This window comes from Lipotes vexillifer, unplaced genomic scaffold, assembly GCF_000442215.2.
Source record: "Lipotes vexillifer unplaced genomic scaffold, Lipotes_vexillifer_v1.1 scaffold525, whole genome shotgun sequence".
In the NCBI taxonomy this organism is placed as follows: domain Eukaryota; kingdom Metazoa; phylum Chordata; class Mammalia; order Artiodactyla; family Lipotidae; genus Lipotes; species Lipotes vexillifer.
The window spans coordinates 2003546-2024483 of NW_006786891.1; the positions used below are offsets into that span (position 1 = coordinate 2003546).

The 20938-nt window shown below is 34.4% G+C and overlaps 1 protein-coding gene across 1 annotated transcript in view; it reads left to right on the plus strand.

Annotated features, from left to right (window-relative positions):
• Positions 1 to 20938, plus strand: part of FAF1 (Fas associated factor 1) — a 514789-nt gene that overhangs the window by 384284 nt on the left and 109567 nt on the right. The window contains exons 10-13 of the mRNA XM_007459639.1: positions 3066 to 3192; positions 4135 to 4198; positions 5144 to 5225; positions 18792 to 18946. Of these exons, the coding sequence (XP_007459701.1) occupies positions 3066 to 3192; positions 4135 to 4198; positions 5144 to 5225; positions 18792 to 18946 (428 nt within the window). The remainder of the gene's footprint in view (positions 1 to 3065; positions 3193 to 4134; positions 4199 to 5143; positions 5226 to 18791; positions 18947 to 20938) is intronic.

Sequence of the window (20938 nt, forward strand, 5' to 3'; positions counted from 1 at the left end):
ACTTTTATTTTATCTCTTAACACACTGGAAAAGACATATTTGCAACTAAATATAGCTTCCTTTAAAATGGGAATTTCTTGAAATTTAGAACCATGTTTTCTCTCTGTATCCCAAGCTTTTAACCTGGTTCTTTGACATAGTTAAGTAGTTGGTGAAAGAAATATCAGCTTCAATTATAAGCTTGTCTTATGCATGTATGAGTTCTAAATTTTTCTCTCAAGCAGTTTGGTTATCATCTTTTCTAAGAAGTTTGCCCTGATTCCTCCCACTCCCAATAATTTAGGTGCTCTCCTCTGAATTTACCTGTCATAACATTTATTGTTAGGTATTATAATTATCTATCTATATATTATATTGTATTCCTTGAGAGAACATACACTGTATATCTTTCACTCAAGTCCAGGCAATGTAGCATTTAGTAGGGTTTATGAATGTATGGTAAATGTTAAAGGGAATAAATGAATGCAATAGAGAGCCAAAATAGAATCACTAATTTGTTTACCTTTTTTAAAAAATTTGAATAAATAGCTTCTCTGGTTTCAAAGAATTTTAGAGCAACCATGACTGAACCAAGAGATTATCTATTCTCATCAGCAAACATTAATGAAAAACGATTGTTTATCTCATTTTTTAGAAAAAGATTTTCCTAACCTGTTAGATGGCTGATAAGAAAGAGATTGGGAGTTCCTTATACATAATTAAGTAGCTCATTCTTGCAGATACTTCAATAATTCATATTCAAAATATACTTTTTTCGACAAAATCGGCTTTTTAGATACCTCCCTTTGAAGATGTTGTTGTAGGATTTTGTTTTCTGGGATCTTAAGAGAGTTGGGAATTCTGTACTTTGTGAAGACAAAATAATGTGTTACATAGGCACAAAATTAAAATCACTGTCCTAGTCCTCTTATTATGGAAAGGGGCTATTATTTGACTGAAAGCTGGATTAGAAGAAAGGATAGATGTGGAGGAGTAAGGTAAAAGCAATGAGAAAAAAAAGATGATATATACAACAGTTCCTTTCTTTTTCATCCCTGTGTCCTCCAAACCTCCTTCTTAATCTAATGCCTCTTTAAGGGAGGGTGAATACTAGGCAAGACTAAGTGAAGGCTGAGATGATAGCCTAGCTGACAGAAGATGTGAGAAAGTTTGTCATACGGGACTTTTGTTTCTTTCCACTTGCCTGCAAACCTGGCTAAGCACCCTAAAGGAATGTGTGGTGTACCTTTTAGATCCTGAGCCTTTACCCATTTAAGAATTCAAGGGAAGTTTATGCTCCAGGTATTTGCCTACCTGAAACATATGGAATTCAAGTACAGTTATAGTCCTAGTAAATGTGTTATTTTGAAGGGGAGACTCCTTCACTGTTTTGAAATGAGAAAGGGTTTTGAATTTTTATGCTGTTGAATTGCTGAAATCAAGAGGAGGTCTTGGCTCTACAAAGCAAAACACTAAAGTAGCATTAGGAGTACAAGTAGAACCAAGGCTTCTGTGAGAAATAGTGGTATAGTCAGAATAGCAGATAGGTGCTTAGGGCAAGGACCATTCATTTTTATTCATCTAGTAAGTATATGTACATTTCCTTCTTTATTCAAACCATTGGGAAAACTGTCTTTAAGGTAAGAGGGAAAACGTTAACAATTATGGGCATTAATGCTTGGTTATGCCCAAGGAGGAAATGCTAAGCCTGCTGAGTCATATGGAGTAAATATCTTGCCTTCCTTATTTGGAGCTGTTAGACTCACTAGATTAGTAGTTTTAAAAATTGTTCCGTAGTGTCCTGAGAGCCTTCAGAGGTACCCCAGCTATCAAAGGGATGTGAGGAAGAAAAGGCCAAGGCCAGGAGCATTAGGCTACTTGTTGCTCTCTCTCTACATCAGCCAGAGTGGCCTTACTTTTATCTATTGTATGCACTATAATTTTACATAATATTTTGCTTGGTGCTAGGGGAGGGAGGTAACTCTGTGAAAAGAAATTTGAAAACCATTAGTGAGAGATCTTTAAAATCCCTTCCAGCTTTAAAATCTACGATTCTATGACTGACTGAACTCTAACATCCTCTCTAGCCAAGTTTCATGAGTTTTTGATTCTGAGTTTCTTTTAATGCATTTTCATAATTTAGGTACATAGCAACATATTTTGAAAGATAGAAATTTCATTTATTCAATGGTCTTTGTAGACTTTATTTATTAAACGTGGTACAGATAGGCACTTAGCCAGTTACCTTGCTGGGAGCCCCTTCATATCCAAGACATTAATATTTGTCAGTATTCACAACTCAGTTCAAATGTTTGAAATCTCAGTATTTTTGAAATCCCATTCTAACTTAGAGATCAGGAGCCAAGTTCGTATTTTGAAACTGATGTTTTTCATTGTACTACCTTGTATCTCAACGGATGTTGCTGAAAACAAAATAAATGGAGCATATTTATCAGTGCCCAGCGTGTAGTAAATTCTCAGTAAGTGTTTATTGAATTGAAGCATCATTATTACGTCTCATATTTAATGGCCTTCAGTTTACAAAGAGCTTTCGTATATAGTGTATTTCATGTTATCTTCCAATAACACATGGGGATAGTGTACCATATTTCACTAATGAGAAATTTGAGAACCATTGCAGTAGGGAAGAGGCAAATTTTTAAATGCTACCATTACTTCTGCCCAAAAGTTTAGACTACCATGAGCTTTTTGAAAGACTCGTATAGCTTATCTCTGACCTCTTAGATTGTACCCAGTTCTTCATTTATTGAGCAAATATTTCTTGAGCACCTAATTGTATACCATAGGCTGGGGGTAAAACAGATAAAAATCCCAGCCTTCATTGAGTTTGTAAGCATTCTTCTTTTTCACTCAGGCTCCAGCCTTTAGTCTAGGGGTATCACAGCAAGATTAGAAATATATGTAAGCCTTAAAATGAGAAATATTAAGCTTCACTCTAGCAAATAGCTTCTTATTTAATAAAACTTTTATAATGCTAATGTCCTATTGTAATTACATAATTTATATTTTGGAATTTGATTTCCTAAAGTCAGTATGAAACTAATCATAGGATTTTCCTTAAATAGCAAAGCACCGATGTTCATATGGTTAGTGATAGTGATGGAGATGACTTTGAAGATGCTTCCGAATTTGGGGTGGATGATGGAGAGGTATTCGGCATGGCTTCATCTGCCTTGAGGAAATCTCCAATGAGTGAGTATTAATAGCTCTTTGGGTCCAGCATTGTAATTCTCCCTCCTAGTGCAGAAACTTACGAGGAACAATGAACTTAAAAATCTCTTACTGACTTTCAGGTTTGGAGAGAGAAAATATAGGAAGTAGACATTATTCATAGGAACTAGAGCCTCTTGAATTTTGATCTTAAGCCCAACCATTCCCAATACTTTAGTAAAATTCATTAAAAACTCAAGGGAATGTAACTTTTGTTTCACATGTGTAATTAGTTATGAGTTTATCTCTTTACTTTAAACCCAGAAATTGATAAACAAAATAGCTGTACTTTTTGTGACTGTACTTGTCACCACACATCTTATTGGAGATATCAGTTTTATCAGTAGTTATATTACTTTTCCATTCACTGGTACCCATCTTTGGAAGGAAAGAAGTAAACTAAATGTGCCATCTCCCTCACTTGCACCTGACGAGATCATAAGTGGTGCTGTATACAAAATGACTATTAAAATAAGTCCATAAATGGCTCATTTACTCTGTGAAATTAGGGGACATTCATGGGCAGAAATAGATGTGATATTTACATAAAATGACTATTTTCCTGATTAATAAGATCTTTAGAATAATTTGAGAACTTTTTATATAATTTAATCACAAGATGTCATTTCAAGCATAATTGATGACTGGCACATATTTTCAGCACCTAGCAGGATTGTATCAGTTGGTTTTCAAAAACTTATGAGCTTGAAATTTTTTTGAGGTTCTTTTTTAAGGTTTGATGAAATCTTCTAACGTATGTTGAGTTAAAATGTCTCCTCAGATATATCACAGAAACTAAAATTTAATTCCTCTTTATTGATTAAATATATTTCTTATATGTGGGATTAGATGTTATGTGGTTTGTTTTCTGTGTCTATTTGTTTTGGTTTTTTGTTTTTGTTTTTTCTTTTGTTTGTTTTTTAGTGCCAGAAAACGCAGAAAATGAAGGAGATGCCTTATTACAATTTACAGCAGAGTTTTCTTCAAGGTAGGGTTAGGACATTAACTATATAAAATTGATGTTCTTTTAATGCTACTGTGATTTTTCTGGAGCAACTTTAATCATAGATTGTTTTCACTTTCTTCTTAAAGTATTCAAAGGATACATTTATCAATATATATAGTCCTAATAGTGAATACAGAGTATTCAAGTCAGATAACTAGTAAACTGTGCCGCTTCAGAGATGTATTTATCTTATCTCTATATCTTTATAGAAGCATAATAAATGGATTACTAATTTAATATCTTGACTATATTTCCAAAAGGACTAGGTCATAGGATACTAAGTTTTAGTATATCCTAGGACAAACAAAATCTTTTAAAAGTAATATTGAATAAAAAAATAATTTAAAAATTTTAGATATAAGTGAATTTTTTCTTTTAATTTTTGTTTTGGAATCATTTAGCATTTCTTCTTTTAATAGTGTAATATAAAATGTTCTATGCATTTGAGATTCGCCTAGAGGTGTTTAAAAAGATTTAAACCTAAATTTTCATGTAAACAATATTTCTCTTTAGTTCTATTTTCTGATGTAATGTAATTTGGAAACTTAGCAAGGAACCATTTTTTCCCTCTGTGTTAGAGAACAAATGAACTAAAATGGAAAGTTAAGGCTATTGTAACTAGGAAAATCTTATTGAAGTGGGTAACCAGGAATTGCTACTTGTAAATGGCATGGTTTCATAGCACTCATTAAGTCCATTTGCTAGATGTACTTAAAATTCCAGTATTCTGATATATCGGTATAGGCCAAGAAGAGTTCAAAAAACTAATGAAGCCCATTCCTAACCCTTTAAAGAAATGTTTTAATGTTTTGTCTATACTTCAGAGACATTAGCCCCAACATTTACTTAAAACTCATTGGTTAGACTTGTGAAATTTGAAGTAAATTTGAAATGTATTTTAATTAATAGACACAATTTTTCCTATAGATATGGTGACTGCCATCCTGTATTTTTTATTGGCTCATTAGAAGCAACTTTTCAAGAGGCCTTCTATGTGAAAGCCCGAGATGTAAGTGGAATCTTACCTTTTCTGATTAAAAAGTATATCCCATAGGTTTACCACCAGGCCTGAGGCAATGCTTGATGTTTTCTGTTTTTTTCAGATTGAAGACTTGATTTTGTTTCTGGTTCATCTACCAACCTAATCATCACCAAGATGCCCATTTCAGAGGGGCAGTAGTATAATAGGGTACTGCTGGCTTTTGCAGAAGTCTTTGTCAAGCTCTGAAACGGGGTTTGTTTTTTTTTAGGGGGAGAAAGGGGTGGACATGCTTAGAACGGACCAGGCTACGTGTTCATATTCTTTTCAGTTATGTGATCGACAGTTTCTTGCTAAATGATTAGTCCTTCAGTCTTTTTCCCAAATGATTATTCCATCTAATAGTATATATCTTATAACTGTAGTATTTTTTCCTAAAAGTCATTTTAGACAACAAAAAGATTTTTCCTTAAATATAGAAATGGATCTTGTGATCTTGAAATCAAGTAGATCACAAGATCTTGTGATCTTGAAATCAAGTAGATCCAAGTATGTAACAAGAAATCAGAAGTTACATTTTGAGCACGAAGATTCTGTGTGGGTGCTCTATTTATATGTTGACACTGTAGTCGAGACCCCAGTTATCTGGCTCCTGCATATCTGTACAACTTCAGCTCTTCCCATTTCCTGCCTTACACTTAATAAATCTAGCAGTAGTGTACAATTTGTACTTCCCCATAATCTAACTCTTTTTTCATGCTGCCCCACTGTCAGGAATACCTTTCTACCTGCTTTTTACCTGGTTGACTCCTACTCTTCCACACCCACCCTTTAGTACTTTGCAATGATAACACATTGCTTTTAATTATCCGTTCTCTCTCTTTTATATATATGTCTTCTCAAGAGATTTGATTTTCTTTTTGGCAGTGACGATGTACCTTACATCCCTACACATAGTAAATACTCTGTATGTTTAATGAATGAAGGAAAAAAGAGAGAGGAAGGAAGGAATAAGGTGTAGATGGAGTTAGAGGGAAAGTTATTGGAATTAAAGAGGACAAAGAATTTTGAGAAGAGAGTGCAAGGATGCCTCTGAAATTTCTAGTTTCTACTTATGTTAAACTCTGACCTAAAGAAAAATTCATTTTAAACAGTTTTTAAAAATTGAATTCCAAGACAATAATTAGTGATCAAGCTTAGATCTATCATTGAGAGTTCAATGAAGTAGATTAAGAAACATAAACTGTTCTCTACCCTAAGAATAGTGGAATAGCCCATTGTAAAGGCAATTTTAAACATCTATTTTTTACTATTAAATCTATATTAAATGGATTTTATTTTTGAAGAAATATATATTTATGGTAATACAGGTTTATAGTTTCCATAAGTACAGCTTTATGGAAGATACTGAAAAGCTAAAAGAATATATTCTAACACAGATTAACTTTATATGTTCTTTCCATATATTTATTTCATTCAGCACACATGCATATTTAATATAAAATTGGTCATGTTATAATCCTGTTAAAACAGCTTATCTTCACCTTTTAATATTATATGATCATTTACTTAATTATATTTTATAATATTTTAACTTTTATTAAAACAATTTTTAATACAGAAAAACTAAAGGAGTAGTACAATAAACACTTAAATCCCCTATACCTAGATTTAACAATTACTAAAATTTTGCCATATTTGCTTCTTCTATATACAGGGCATCCCAAAGTTTTAATGGAGCTTTAGCAATTAAACTTTTGAAATTATTAAAACTTAAACTGCATAAAACATTTAGGATACTCTTATATATTCATTATGTTTTTGCTAAGCCATTTCAAAGTGAATCACAGACATCATATTTTACCCCTAAAAACATCTGCATGCACTTTCCAAAAATAATGACATTCCCCTACAGAATCACAATACCATTGTCACATGTTACATACGAACAATAATTTCCTAATGTCATCTAGTATCCAGTGGATATTCAAAGTTCACCAGTTGACTCTTTTTTTGGAAACCGTGATCCACTCAAGGTTCACAAATTACATTTGGTTGTTAGATTTCTTAAACCCTTTTAAGCAGACACCTGCTTTTTTCCCCCACCCACCCCCTTTTATGACATTTGCTTTGTGAAGAAATCATGCTGGATGACTTACAGATTGTTCCAGATTCTGGATTTGTGTGATTGTTTCCTTGTGATACGATTTAACTTGTTCCTTTATCTCTTTATTTCCTGAGAAATGGCTGTTAAGTCTAAAAGCTTTGTTAGATTCAGGTCAATTTTTTGTTGTTGTTGTTGCAAGAATGCTTTGTAAGTAATGCTGAGTACTTTATTATAACAGGATTTCTAATGGTTATTAAGTCTCTCATTGTACAGCAATGTTATTATATTTAAACAGTCACTTATTGTTGAACATAAATATGTTTGAAAGAGTAATTATAGCTTTAAAATAATCTATTTTTCAGTTCATTCCTGGATAAGAATGTATTTGGGATTAATTCGTCTCTGCTTTTCCAGTAAGATTGCTAAGCAGTTGAAGTAACCAGAAGATGTGAGGGCCTTTTATAACCTAAATATAGCTCCCAAATAAGCATAGACATCTTTTAAATTCCATTTAAAAAGCTACTGTAAACATTATAACTTTGTGACGATACATTGTTTAAATATACAGTATATAATAGACGAAAGAACTTTTTATTGAGTGTCTTTGTATAGTAAATTGGCATTTGGATTTATTCAGACTGATGATTCCCAGAGGAGCGTAAACTCTTATTAACTTCTGGGTATTTCTAATGAAACAATTGACTGTTTGCTTTTGATGAGTGTGTTGGTATTTTAACAACTGGAAATCATTGGTTCATGTGTTCTGTTTCATATTAGATTGATACCCAAATCCACTGACCTCTTTGGACTCCTAAACTGTCTTTATCTTCTTCCCCTTGTCCAGGGCTTTTTTCTTTCCTTTTTTCTCTTTCCCAAGTTAAAGATCAACAACAGTTTATGTATCATTTATTACATTGCCCTAAACTTAAGTAAAATTCATCCACAGAATAGGTAAATTATTCAAAATTAGTTCTAAGCAGGGACATTTATTATAGTCATCAACCAAATTATATACATCTCCTTTCAAAATTAGAGAGGATTGTATAGAAAGAATAGAAATAGCACTGCTACTTTAGATTTATATTGTGCTCTATGGTTTTATGAAGCTTCTTCCTGTGCATATCTCATTTGAGCCCCACAGCAAACTGGTGAGATGGGGATATATAATATCAATATTCTCATTGTAGAGATGAGGAAGCTCAGAAAAGCTACATGACTTAACCAAAGACAAATCAAGGGTAAGTAGTGGAGGCCAAATGAGAGTGCAGGTGTTCCAACACATATAAGTGTGTTTTACACTATACCCACCTTACTTCCAGAAGCTTTTCAGTGCTAACTGCTATGCTACAGGATTCAATCCTCAAACTTCATCTCTCCTTTTCAGACTGTACATTTGAGAGTGAAAACAAATCCTTTTCAATATTTTTTTTAAACTTCTGAATGAATCATTTTTAAGAGAACAGTGTGATGATGTTCAAATATTTTAAGGCAAGAATGACCGATACTCTGCCATTGTTACTAAATTTCTTTCATCTTAAACATCGCATGTTTAATTTAAACTGTGGGAGGCACATTAATTTTACCAGGGCAACAGATGAGCCTTGAGCACCAGCATTCTTCACTTGAAGTGAGAAATTGAGTTCCATGAGTAAATAAAAACAAGATTGAAGGTTTAAATCCTCTGCTAGGCTTTTTGAACTTATATACTCATTAAATGTTTATTGGAGTGGTGGGATTACAAAGGATTTGGGGAGCTTCATCAACTGGTATATAGTTAATCACTAAGTAAAACACTACATTTGATAAAGTGTTTCTCACGATGCCACATTCAATCCATCTTAATGAAAACTGCTTCAGACTGATTTCATTTGAGAGCACTTGGTGAGAGTACTCACAGTTTTTTCTGCCTTTTTCATGAGGAATTTACAATACTGTTCAAAGCAGAGCTCCAACTTCAGTGAAACAGGTATTCTAAGTTCTTGTGTTTAAGTATATTGTGACAGAGTTTCGACTTCTGACAGTGGGTTGATCAGTTTTATGATCTTCTCCCTTGCCCTTAACTATTAGGGATGTTCATTGAGTTGAAGGCCATGAATATGTATCATATGCCTATTAAGGACCTAGGATGTAGAGGTTTCCTGCCCTTGACATGTTCACAGTCTAGTAGGGAAGATAAGACAATATAAATAGATCCATATAGTGTAACATGCTATGGAAGCAAAGAGGAGAGGTACTTCATCTGCCTTAGAATTCAGGGAGATTTCTTGAGAAGGTATCTCTGACCTGAATCTTAGAAGATAAATGAAACTTAGGCAAATAACAGAATTCTAAACAGAAGGAAGGTCAAAAGCAAAGTCCAGAAGATTACAATTGAGGGAATTAAAACCAAAAAAATTAAGACAGAGAGTTGGATTGCATGGTATGATGAGGCTGGGAACATCAATAGGAGCATGGAGGGGCCTGTGATGCCCTGGCATTACCTGGCATTTAAAAATATTTGTTGAATGAAGCTTATATTTTATCTTTAGATAAGTAAGAGCCAGTGGTTAGCTTCCTTAATTATGTACAGAAGAGTTACCACTGGCCACACCATGATTCCCTTTCTTAAAGAAGTTTCTTTTTCTCCTTAGAGCCTCCCCACCTCTCAGTTCTGCTGTCCCTGAGTTCTCTTCACAACAAAAAGTACCCTAGAGAATGATTAGACATTTGTAGTAACTGAAAATCAACAGCAATGAAAATCCCAGTGCCAGGGTTTATGTCCCATGAGAAGGATTGTTCCTTTCCCAGCAGCCCTTTGGAAGAATGGGCTTTGATATCAGTAATCCTGTTACACCTCCTTAGATCTTCACTTCACACTCAGTGCTGTTTCCAAATATTATACATAAATTAAGGAAACCAGTGCTTTACGTCTTGATTTCCCACTTAGTAACTCTGTTCCCAAACAAGTAATGAGCCTGTTTCTAATCTAGGGGGGTAAAAAAGATGTTAATACATACCTATTTTATGTGGTTGTTCTGAGGATTAAATGAGATCTATTCATAAATGCACCCAGCATCACGGCTAAGGTGCTTTTTAAACAGTTTTGGACAAATTTGAGAAATGTTTATAAAGTAACAAAACTGATTGTTCATGAACTAGCTCTAAGAACAGTTCCACAGAGGAATTTTGAGAACCCATTTGAGCATTTATAGCACTAAGATGAATGCTTTGCTTTTAACAGTGCTTGTTCATTATCAAGTTTTATTACATTCATGTTTAAAAATCAGCCCATTTTAAAGTAGTGCTATTTCTACTTCCTCAGGTTAAAAGAAACCTAAATAACCATCACTGGTCAATATTTGTTAGGCAAAATAAGCTCTATACAAATCGGAAGCCACAACTGCAGTTGGTGAGTTTCTAGCACTCCATCATCCAGAAAAATCAGGCAAACAAACCTATTTGTGCTTTGGAAAATATGCCCAGTCTGTTCATCTTGTCTTTGTTGTCTTTTCAATTTAAATTCCTTAAAGGCAGACAGTGTCTTTAGAGTAATTTTTTATGACAGCTAGGACAGCATCTTGCACATGTGTGAGATAAGAACTCTGACGCTAATATAATGTTTTGAAATGTGTTTTCATTATACAAATAAAATGTTTGTTGAAAAGAAAAGAATACAGATGCATTTAAAGTAGAAAAATGCGTTGCCTCATAATCCCAAACCTGAAAATAACCACTATTAAATGTTTTTACTTTTAAATGTGATATTTTGAAAAAGTCTCCAAACATATATATCAGTAAAAAAGTTGCTAAGTTTTATATAAGTGCAACCATACCAAATATAGATATTTCCACTAAACAGTATATTGTTAGCATCATATTTATAATTTGCCTCTAATTCTCTAACTGAGTAATCAGATCTACCTAATTAAAATGGTAAAAATCTTTAGTGTTTATAATAAAATTATTTTTAATTAGTTAATAATTAAGTTAGTTTTAAGATATGCTGCTGTGTAAAACATTCTTCTCAATTTACTGCTATTCACCATGTTTTTGAGAACCATATAACCATATTTGAAAAGCAATATAGGTAAAATTTATTAAAATATCAAAAGCAAGGCTGATTTTTTTTAGTAGACTTTATTCATATTTGTATCATTTCTCTCAAAGAGCCCTCCCTGTCCCTAGAAAGTATTTGTTGTTCATATTACCTATTTTTAAGGGATAAAAAGCTAAATTGGATCTCTTAAGTATTCCATCTGTAAATTCAAGAAGTTTGTTCCATATCTAATCTTAAACATTTTCACTTAAAGATAAAAGGTATGGTAGAAAGAGAAATAATCGGAATTCTTATATTTGAATTCTGAGTCCCCATTTACTTGCTGTGTGCTATTAAAACTAGGTTACTCAATCTCTCTTGAGCATCAATTTAAAAATTTGTATTGTAGTACATACCTCACAGGATTAACAAGCAATTAATATAAGTAAAATGTCTTCAAAATGTGTGTGAAACAGCTTTAAGATTGTTTGCTTATAATAGATGGACATTGAATAAATCAGGCAGATTTGGATTTGAAACTGGACCCTGATACTGACTAGCTATATAAGCCTCCATTTTATTTTCTCTGAAATGGAGATTAAAATATCTTGGCAATTAACCCACCTTGGAATAATGACTCCTTACCTTAACAGTAACCAAGTTATTCAGATGCACGTGTTAGAGAAGATGAGTGGGCCTGCATAATTGGTACGTGTAAAGGAGCAGCAGGAAATAGGGCTAAAATAGAGAAATAGATTGGGATTTCATCATGGAAATCCCTGAATGCCAGCTGAAGACTTTTGTTATGTTAGGTACTGATTAGCTTTTGAAAGTTCTGAAGAAGAGGGTGACACTGTCGGAGGAATAAGTAATGTGGTGGCAGTTTGTAGGATGGTTGGGAGGGGAGAAATTGGTGGCAGAGACTGAGCAACTGTGTGCGTTTGTATATGTGTAATTGTGGAGTGTCAGGCGATGATTAGAAAATCATAGTATGATAATAGCACAATGTAGTTTACAAACTTTTTGCCTCCTACATTTCACAGCCTGTTAGCTTTTGTATACCTTTTTATACATGTGTATCTTCTAGTATCCTGTTTCTCCCACACCCTTCTTGGAGTACCTAACAAAACAGAGAATAATACTGTTTTTGTCATAGACCTACAGTAATGTGTTCTGACCTTTCTTTCCTCTGTGAAGCATTTCAGTAGAATCTGTTGGTTTTATATTTGCTTTGTCATTTACAATCATTTATAAATAACTGTATTAAGAAGATCAAAGTATTTCTGATGTTAAGTAGTGCCCAGTATCTTATTAGAGATATTGGAAACTTAATTTCTCTAGTAGATACATTTATGAAGAACTCTAAAAATCAATAAAAAGAAGACAACAACCCAATACGGGCAAGCAATATAAGTAAATATTTCACAGAAAAGGAAAGTAAAAACAGTTTGCTATAACAGCCAATCACTTGAGCTTCCAATTTCCTTATTCACAGAAACTTTAGACACGTTTATCTTCCTCAAAGGTATTTTATAATGTATTACCATTTGAACAATGAAAACTGATAAAGCTCTGTACCCAATGAACATTTGTCAGCTTATTTTATGAAGAGAGTTTGATTTTGCTTTAGACTTTTCAGTTTGTTTGCTTGTTTAACCTGTGACTTTCATACGAGAGTTCTCCCTTTGTGAGACTCAAGTACATCTGTGTCCTCAAGAGTACCATTCCAACATCTGCTTCAGGAAGTGAGAGGAAGAAGATACCATCCCGGCATCTCCTCATCTTCAGTAGCTGGCTGTTTGCTTTTGGAACCTCTCTAGTTGGTTGCTACCTGTTGGTCCCTAAACTCAGCTTTGGGAGACAAAAAAGGCAAAGTGTCACAATTCTTTCCAAAATCTGTCTCTGCACTCTGGTTCTTCACTCTTCAAAAATTACTAGCTTGGAGTTCTTTGAACACATCAGGCCACTGACAGCACAGGGCCTTTCCCAACCTTTTCTCGTTGCTTTTCCTCTTTTTCACTCTTCTTTTCCTCGCTATCACCTAAATTTACAATTCAGCTCAAGTATCACCTTCATAAAGAAGCAGCCAATCTGTTGTTCATGCCTAGACCCTAGGACCACCTCTATTATAGCAGTCATGTCATCACTCCCATCTAGACAGAGTGTTGGACTTCCAGAACTGTGTCACCCAAGGCACAGAAAAGAGAAGTAGCTTTCCCAAGGTTGCACAGCTGAGTGGTGGCAAAGCAGGGATTTGAATCCAGACAATGTAGCTTGATGCTGCCCTGCCTCTATTCTTACAGTGTGCTTATCTTGAGTCATGGTTGGGTGCTGGGCTGGACCTATGAATATCCATATACAGGAACAGGATTGTGGAAATGGGCAGTGTACTAGGATGATCCTATTTAGAGCCTGGATTTAAAACAATAAATAAGACAGCTACAAAGGACATTTTGAGGTACTGGGGAAATTTGAATATGGACTCTGTATTAGATGATTGTAGCAATATTAAATTGTAAATATTGTAAACAATATTAAATGTCTTAGGTGTGATTAAAGAAATTATGGTTATGTAAGGGAATGTCCTTATTTCTTAGGAGACAGACACTAAAGTAGGGTGGAGGTGTCATGATATGTGCAACTTTAAATGTTTCAGGGGAAGAAGCATAAAAAGAATGACAGAGCAAATATGGTAAAACGTTAATAATTGATAAATCTAGGTAAAATATAAAAGAGTGTTTATTGTTGTATCAGTGTATCAGTTGGTTGTGTCAGTAAACCACCCCCAAACTTAAAAGAAAAGAACAGCGATAATTCTGATTATTATGGTGATGATAATGATAGAAAAGGAGAAGGGAAACTGAAAGAGGAGAAGTAAAATCAGCTCCCAATTTATACAAAGGAAATTATTTTTAATTTGTTTTAATTCTTATACTGAAAAAACTATGAAATACCATTTCTAGAAATTGTCATATCAACTTCAAAATCATTGAACACACAGATTATGGATGTTCTCGTACTTAAAATGAAACTAGACAACTTCCTTTTCAGTCCATCAGCAAATATTTTCTAAGTGTCTGCTCTGTGCCTGGCTTATTTTGAGACATAGCCAGCTCATTTCTTCCAGCTCTAATGTTCTGTGGTTCTGTGATGCTAAGTGTCTAAATACAATAGCTACTGTAGCTCAAGGCCAAGTCACACTGGTTGCTGTCAGCTTGGCACTTCCTAAGCATCAACTTAGTACCTTAGCTCCTGGGTTTGAATGTGAAGATTAGTGAGGCTCTGAAGGCACAGACACAATGAAGCATCCCAGACACTATGCCCAGTAGGAGAAATGAAGGAGCTGTATAATCTTTCATACATTTTCATGGCTATCATTTCCCTTGAAATGGCTTTCAAATCCTTTATTTTGCATGGATAGTTCCAGAATCTTGATCCTAACAGCTGCATTTTACTTGGCACCTACTATGGGCCAGGCATTGTAAATAGGCACTTTACCTTCTTTATCCACAATTGTTACAACACCCATCTAACCCCCACAGTCACACAGCTGGTGAGTGGCAAAACTGGGTTTAGCACAGAGCTTTCTGTTACTTTAATGCTTGGAGACTTTCCTTTAACTGTTAACCAAAACCTAGATCACAAAGAGGGAGCCTGAGGAGAGTATAGCTGGGCTGCTTGCCTTTGTCGTCAGCCAGACTTACACCTCTCTGCCAAATTAGGAAGGACAAATAAAATGTAGGGTTTTTTAATGCCCCCATCTTATTGCTTCTCATATGATACTGCAATTAACTCTTTGCTTTCTCCATATGCCATCCCCTCCCCACCCCCAACTCTTAGAGAGCAAGGGAACTTTGTTTTATTCATCTTTGTATTCTCAATGCCTAACACATAGGCACTCTGTAAATGTTATTGAACTAAATTATTAATGGGCCAAAGGGAAAAATGGTTATAGTAATGGAAAACAAAACATTTTCCTATGCTTTTTCTATGTACTAGATGCCCTTTCTTCACAAAAGCAGTTTTCTGATACACTGAACACAGTTCTCACTGTTTTGGACTGTGTTTAGTTGAGCTCAATAAAGTAATCAGAAATCTGAGTCTGGGGTTCATTTAGGTGTGCCTATAATTTAATCAGAGATTTATGTAGCCCAAATTTAGTAGCATTTGCATATTATTGAGCCTTTATATTTTGCTTATTTTTACTGTCATAATAGCAGAAGAAAAATTTTTGTTGAAAGCTTACTGTGTTTGAGAGAAAAGATTATTTTAAGAGTATTCGGTTTCCCTTTTGAAAGCTACTGTGGGAGTACCCCCAAGCTGAAGATCCTTTTCTGATATTTTGTATCATCTCCTTTCTCACAGTTTAGAGCTTAAAGTGAGAATTTTTTTTTAAGTGTGTTTTCCTGGCATCTCATGTTTAACAGTGTCAGGGGTTTGTGTCCCTAGAACGAAAACTGTTTCTCCAGAGCCTTTTTTCTCTCAGCTTCTAGTGAAAAGAGGGGTGAGGCGAGCCAGTCGCTTACCACAAAGCAATGCCACCACAAAGGAAAGATTAAGGGTTTAGAGAGAGGTCAATGTGGGTTTTTCTCTAACTAAACACTTTCCTAAAGTTTCCTTGTGGAAAAATAATGAAGTCATCTCAGAGTTTTTAAAGAATTTTTATTTCTTTTTCACCGTCTGCATTCGCTTGTCTTCTCAGCATGGATGTTTAATCTTCCTAGGCTTTGTGAATTGGCCCAAATGAATAAGTGGTGAGCTGTCTCTCTAGGAGCTAGAGGCTTATTCTAAGGGCCTAATCACTGAGTAAACACATCTTTGCCCTCCCTCTCACAACTGCGATATAATAGTTGAGATTCTAGCACAGTAACCTGGATATTGCAGGGACCAATGCTTTGAAATGCAGAATGGTTGATCCTCCAAAACAGTGCCTGATCTTCGCCTACCTCTTTCTTCTTTTTTAAATTAAATATTGCCAAAGAGATGCTGTTTTATTGCTTGATATTGTGCATTAGTGCCCTGGATTTCCAAGTTTAGTTTCAGTCAACACTGTCAGCTGCATGTATAGGGAACTCTCCATGTTGGGTTTCCTAGTAGCCTCTTCAGCACATGTGTGTTTGGTTTGGAAGAGCATTTAAATTAAATCACTGAGATAGCAATGTAAATCGCTAATCTCTTTCCCAAAGTCTAAATATTCCATTGCAGTGTTCTTGAGAGAAATATGCATTTTAAAGATTTAGCCATTGCTATTGTTTGGTTAGAAATATGCTGATTCAGAAGTGGACAGCTCTCTTGTTCCCAGTGTCTCATTAAAGGTAGTTGCTGAGATACGATCAAGCAGAATTAGAGGTTGACATCCCCCTGTCTGTTGGGCCAGAGAGCTTCTAAGAAGAGGAGCTCTGAATTTGTTAGTGCTGCCAGGTTCCTGTTCCTTTCCCTAAAGCAGCAGATTTCTAGATTTGTTTACTAAGAGTGATTTGGCATTGCTGCTACCATTTGGTGTCTTTTTTGCCAGAGGGCTATGGTTGATATCAGCATTCATGTCTCTTTCCTCAAACATGCTGAGTCCTGTGCTAACTTAGGGATACAAAGAAGACTGAAAGAGACCCGGTCCTCACCCTTGAGAAGCTTTGTCTAGAGGGGAAACTGGTAAACAATTGTAATACTAAAATAGAAGAGATAGAGGCCCAGAAATGGAAGCTCTTAATGCTGCCTGAAGGAATCAGGGAAGGCTTCCCAGAGGCATTTGCTTTGAGCCTTAATGGATGAGTAGGAATTTCCTAGATAAGTATCTCTCCAACAATGTATCTGATTACAAACTTCCTACATACCAGCTACTGGTATCTGCATATATCAACATAGATGAAAAAACCCTAAATCTTTCTTGTTCAGCATTTAATCACCACTGCTTCCTGCTGGGCCTGACACAAAGAATATTTTAACCAATACTTCTTGAATGAATGAATGGACACATGGAAGCATTTTGTCCTTATTCCCATTACATGCTGTCTCTGAGGCCCTGGAAGCACCGATATATGAGCATCTGGTGCCTTAATATTCTACAAGCTCTCCAAGTCTTGACTATGGTGCAGTTAGGTTCCCTGCTTCAGTATCCAAAGAAAGAACACTAGGCTTGGAGTCAGTCAATCTGGGTTCCAATCCCAGATGTACCACTTACTTACTAGTTTTAGAATTTAGGGTAAGTCAGGTTTCTAAAGCTCAATTTCCGCATAGGCTAATGAAGTTAAGAATACTATTTTACAGGTTTATTCTGGGGATTAAAGTACCTCTGGCTACCCTCATCTAGTACAAAATTTCTCTTTGAAGAAAATATTTTAATTATTATTATTAGGATTATTATTTGGATTATTTATCAGGATAATTCCAAGCATCAGACTTTCATCAACATGAGCCCTTTTTCTGTAAATGTCCTTCTTTGTTTAGAATCCCACACAGCAAATTTCTTCATCATCACATTCTTACAGCTTCCTTGAAATTTTCCTTCACCAGAATTTCACAGATTAGATGTGTATATTGTCCTTACCATAAAATTTTATCTTTCCGTGTCCTGGTAACTGACTGTTCTTTAACTCAGCTCTTCTACAAGGTAGCACCAAAAAGTTAAGGACAATTTAGGTTCTTTAATCATCATTGTTGTGGTTAAAGCTGACATTTGCAAATTATGTTGCTCAATTTCAGTTTTTAGTTTCAGTTATTTTATTGATTATCCAACTATTACAGAGGATACTTTTAAGAGAGCAGATGTCATTTCTTGAAAGCAAGTTTTATCAGGCAAAAGGGAAAGAATAATTCTCCATATGAAAAACTTCACTGGACATTTTCTGAAATATAAACTAGAAAGAATTCATGTGAAGTGAACATTTTTCTATCATCCTTTCAAATGGCAATTAGATGTCACATCCTCTTAAGTAAGGACTTTGACATGGGAACACATTAAGGGCTTTGAAATTACCTGTGGAACTAAAACAAGTTTATTTCAGACCTTTTTCTTTCAAGTAGAAGAGACTATTTAGTGCTCAGATTAAAAACAAAAAATATGTAAGAGAGATTTTGGCATCCAATCTTAATCAGTATTTTTTTCTCTGTATAGTTGAATAGTTCAAAATTAATTTTCTCTTTACATATAAAGTATGTGTTAAATACAGAGAATGGTAATTCCATTTTATTTAAAGAAAATGCCATTCTGTTGCAATTTGTGCTTGAGATAGGCTTGCACATGTTAACAGGAATCTGCGACAGCAGTCTGTAAAACAATACAATCATTCTAGCCTTTTTAGAGTGTAAGGAAGCAAAATGTATTCACATTAGTAGATGTCCAGGTGTCAGGTACTCTTTTAGGGAATAGCATTTAATTTTTACTGTTGTTTATATTGACTGACTGTGCCTTTCCAAAATTCAAGAAATCTTATATTAGTGCATATTTTAATTCATCAGTCTTTACCCCTCTTTTCAGAGAAAACTTCTTGCTGTCTACCTCCACCACGATGAAAGTGTATTAACCAACGTGTTCTGCTCACAAATGCTTTGTGCTGAATCTATCGTCTCTTATCTGAGTCAAAATTTTATAACCTGGGCTTGGGACCTGACAAAGGACGCCAACAGAGCAAGGTAATACTGTTGTTCACAAGTTATAAGTTGGGCTTTTTTATTGTTAAAAGTCATCATTGTATTTGGTTTCTTATCATCATAAACATTTTCATCCTCAGCATTAAATTTTCTATTATTACATTTAATTAGATAAAAGCTATTTGTTATAGTTAACATGCAGTTATTTTCGATTGTGAAAAAATACCTTAACCTAATAAAAGATTTCTTAAATTCAAGAATAACCTGAAAACCAAAACCAAAATACATTGTTCTTGTCTTTTTGTGATAATAGTAATATAGTACCTTCCTATGTACTGTATGTTCTTATGTTCTAATATGTTGTTGAATATTAAAATGTTTCTAATAATATTCAGAAAAGACAAGGAAAATCTAATATATAATCCTACTAGTAAGTTTAGTTTTTAATAATTCCAGTGATGAAGGCAGGACATTCTGGACCAGTCCATTGGAGTTGGTAATAGCTTAACTCTAGCATATGCTAATTGATGTAATCGCTTTATTGCACACATTCTTTTGCACACAGCCAGCGTTACATCCATATTCTCAATGGGGGAAAAAAAAAATCCCCTTCCTAGCTGTCAGGATAAATTTACTTAGTTTGTTAATCATAATATCTGTAAGTGATGAATAATTATTCATATTTTGCCTATTTGAGTTTGCCATCTGAAATATATTTCATCGTGTTTAATTACACATGTGGCCATAACATCCTGTGATGCTACTTTGGGTGTGTTAACACAATCATCATCACAGACTGCTGGTTTATGAACAAGGAGATTAAATTCATTCATTTCAAGGCAATCCTATTGTAGTTACCTAATTTAAATGACTGTAGAACAATTAGAAATCATCTGATTTGTCTTTTTATTATTTTATGGCTCACTGAATTTTTGCTCATCATTCAGACTTTGTTTTATGTAATCTGAATCTGAAAAGAAAGATGATTCTTCTCTTAAATGTGAAGCAAAAGAATGTTGAAGCAATTTCTTCATCTAATACTTCATTTCTTTAAGTAAATGGTTAGGAAATTTCATAGGATGACTTCGTTCTGCCTTGGAAATGTTCCCTGTTATACATAAATAAAGAACCTTTAGCACCTGTATTTGTTTAAATTAAATCAGGTTATTATTCACACTCAGTTAAAGGTGATGAAAAGCAGTGCCAAAAACAGATAAAAATGCAGCATCGAAGGGCTTTCATGAGGCAAAATACATAGACTGGAGACTTGGCTAAATCTTTTGCCATTCACTGGCAGTAAGGAATCTCCTCCTTTCCTTTTATCCACAACTTAATGGAGAAGGAAACACTATTTCTAAACCATCTGTAGTGGCTAAGTTCAGCGGGCTACCTGCTGTTATTTTGTTCTATCCTCCATTTAATTCCTTAGTTCCTTTTATTTTACAATGACAAAAAATTGCAGTGTAGTTTCTTTTGAAAAGTAGTGTTTGAGGGGGTTTTTTTATGACTGGCAATCAACAGCCATGTAATTGCTTTGTTATGTTTTACTAAAGAAGTCTGTTAAGTAGCACAACTTTGATACACTAGTAATAAGAGTTTGCAGGTTACAGAGACACCTGTGGTGACCAAAGCGACAGAAGCTGCTTATTAGAAAGAACCAGTACAGCTGTGTCCTATTAACTCCTTATGACACTTTTTTAAAACACAAAATAAAGGCCTTGTTTAAGGCTTTAGAGCTATTTCCCAGTGAATTGCAAGACCAACTGTGAAGTATGATAGGATATTTCAATCTACATTTTTAAAAATGTGGCATCCCATTATTAGGTTACTGTTATGAAAACAAAAAGAAATGATATTAAAAACTAAATAGAAACATCTAGGAATTTGATAAACATTTATAGCAACAAGAAACAGGGCAGTGGGGAGAAAGAGAACATAATTTCTGGGATTTAAGATACTTGACGTCCTTATTCAAAGTCAAGTTCTATTCGTATTACAAATTAAAAACTATTGATATTTAAAGTTAAGGTATTA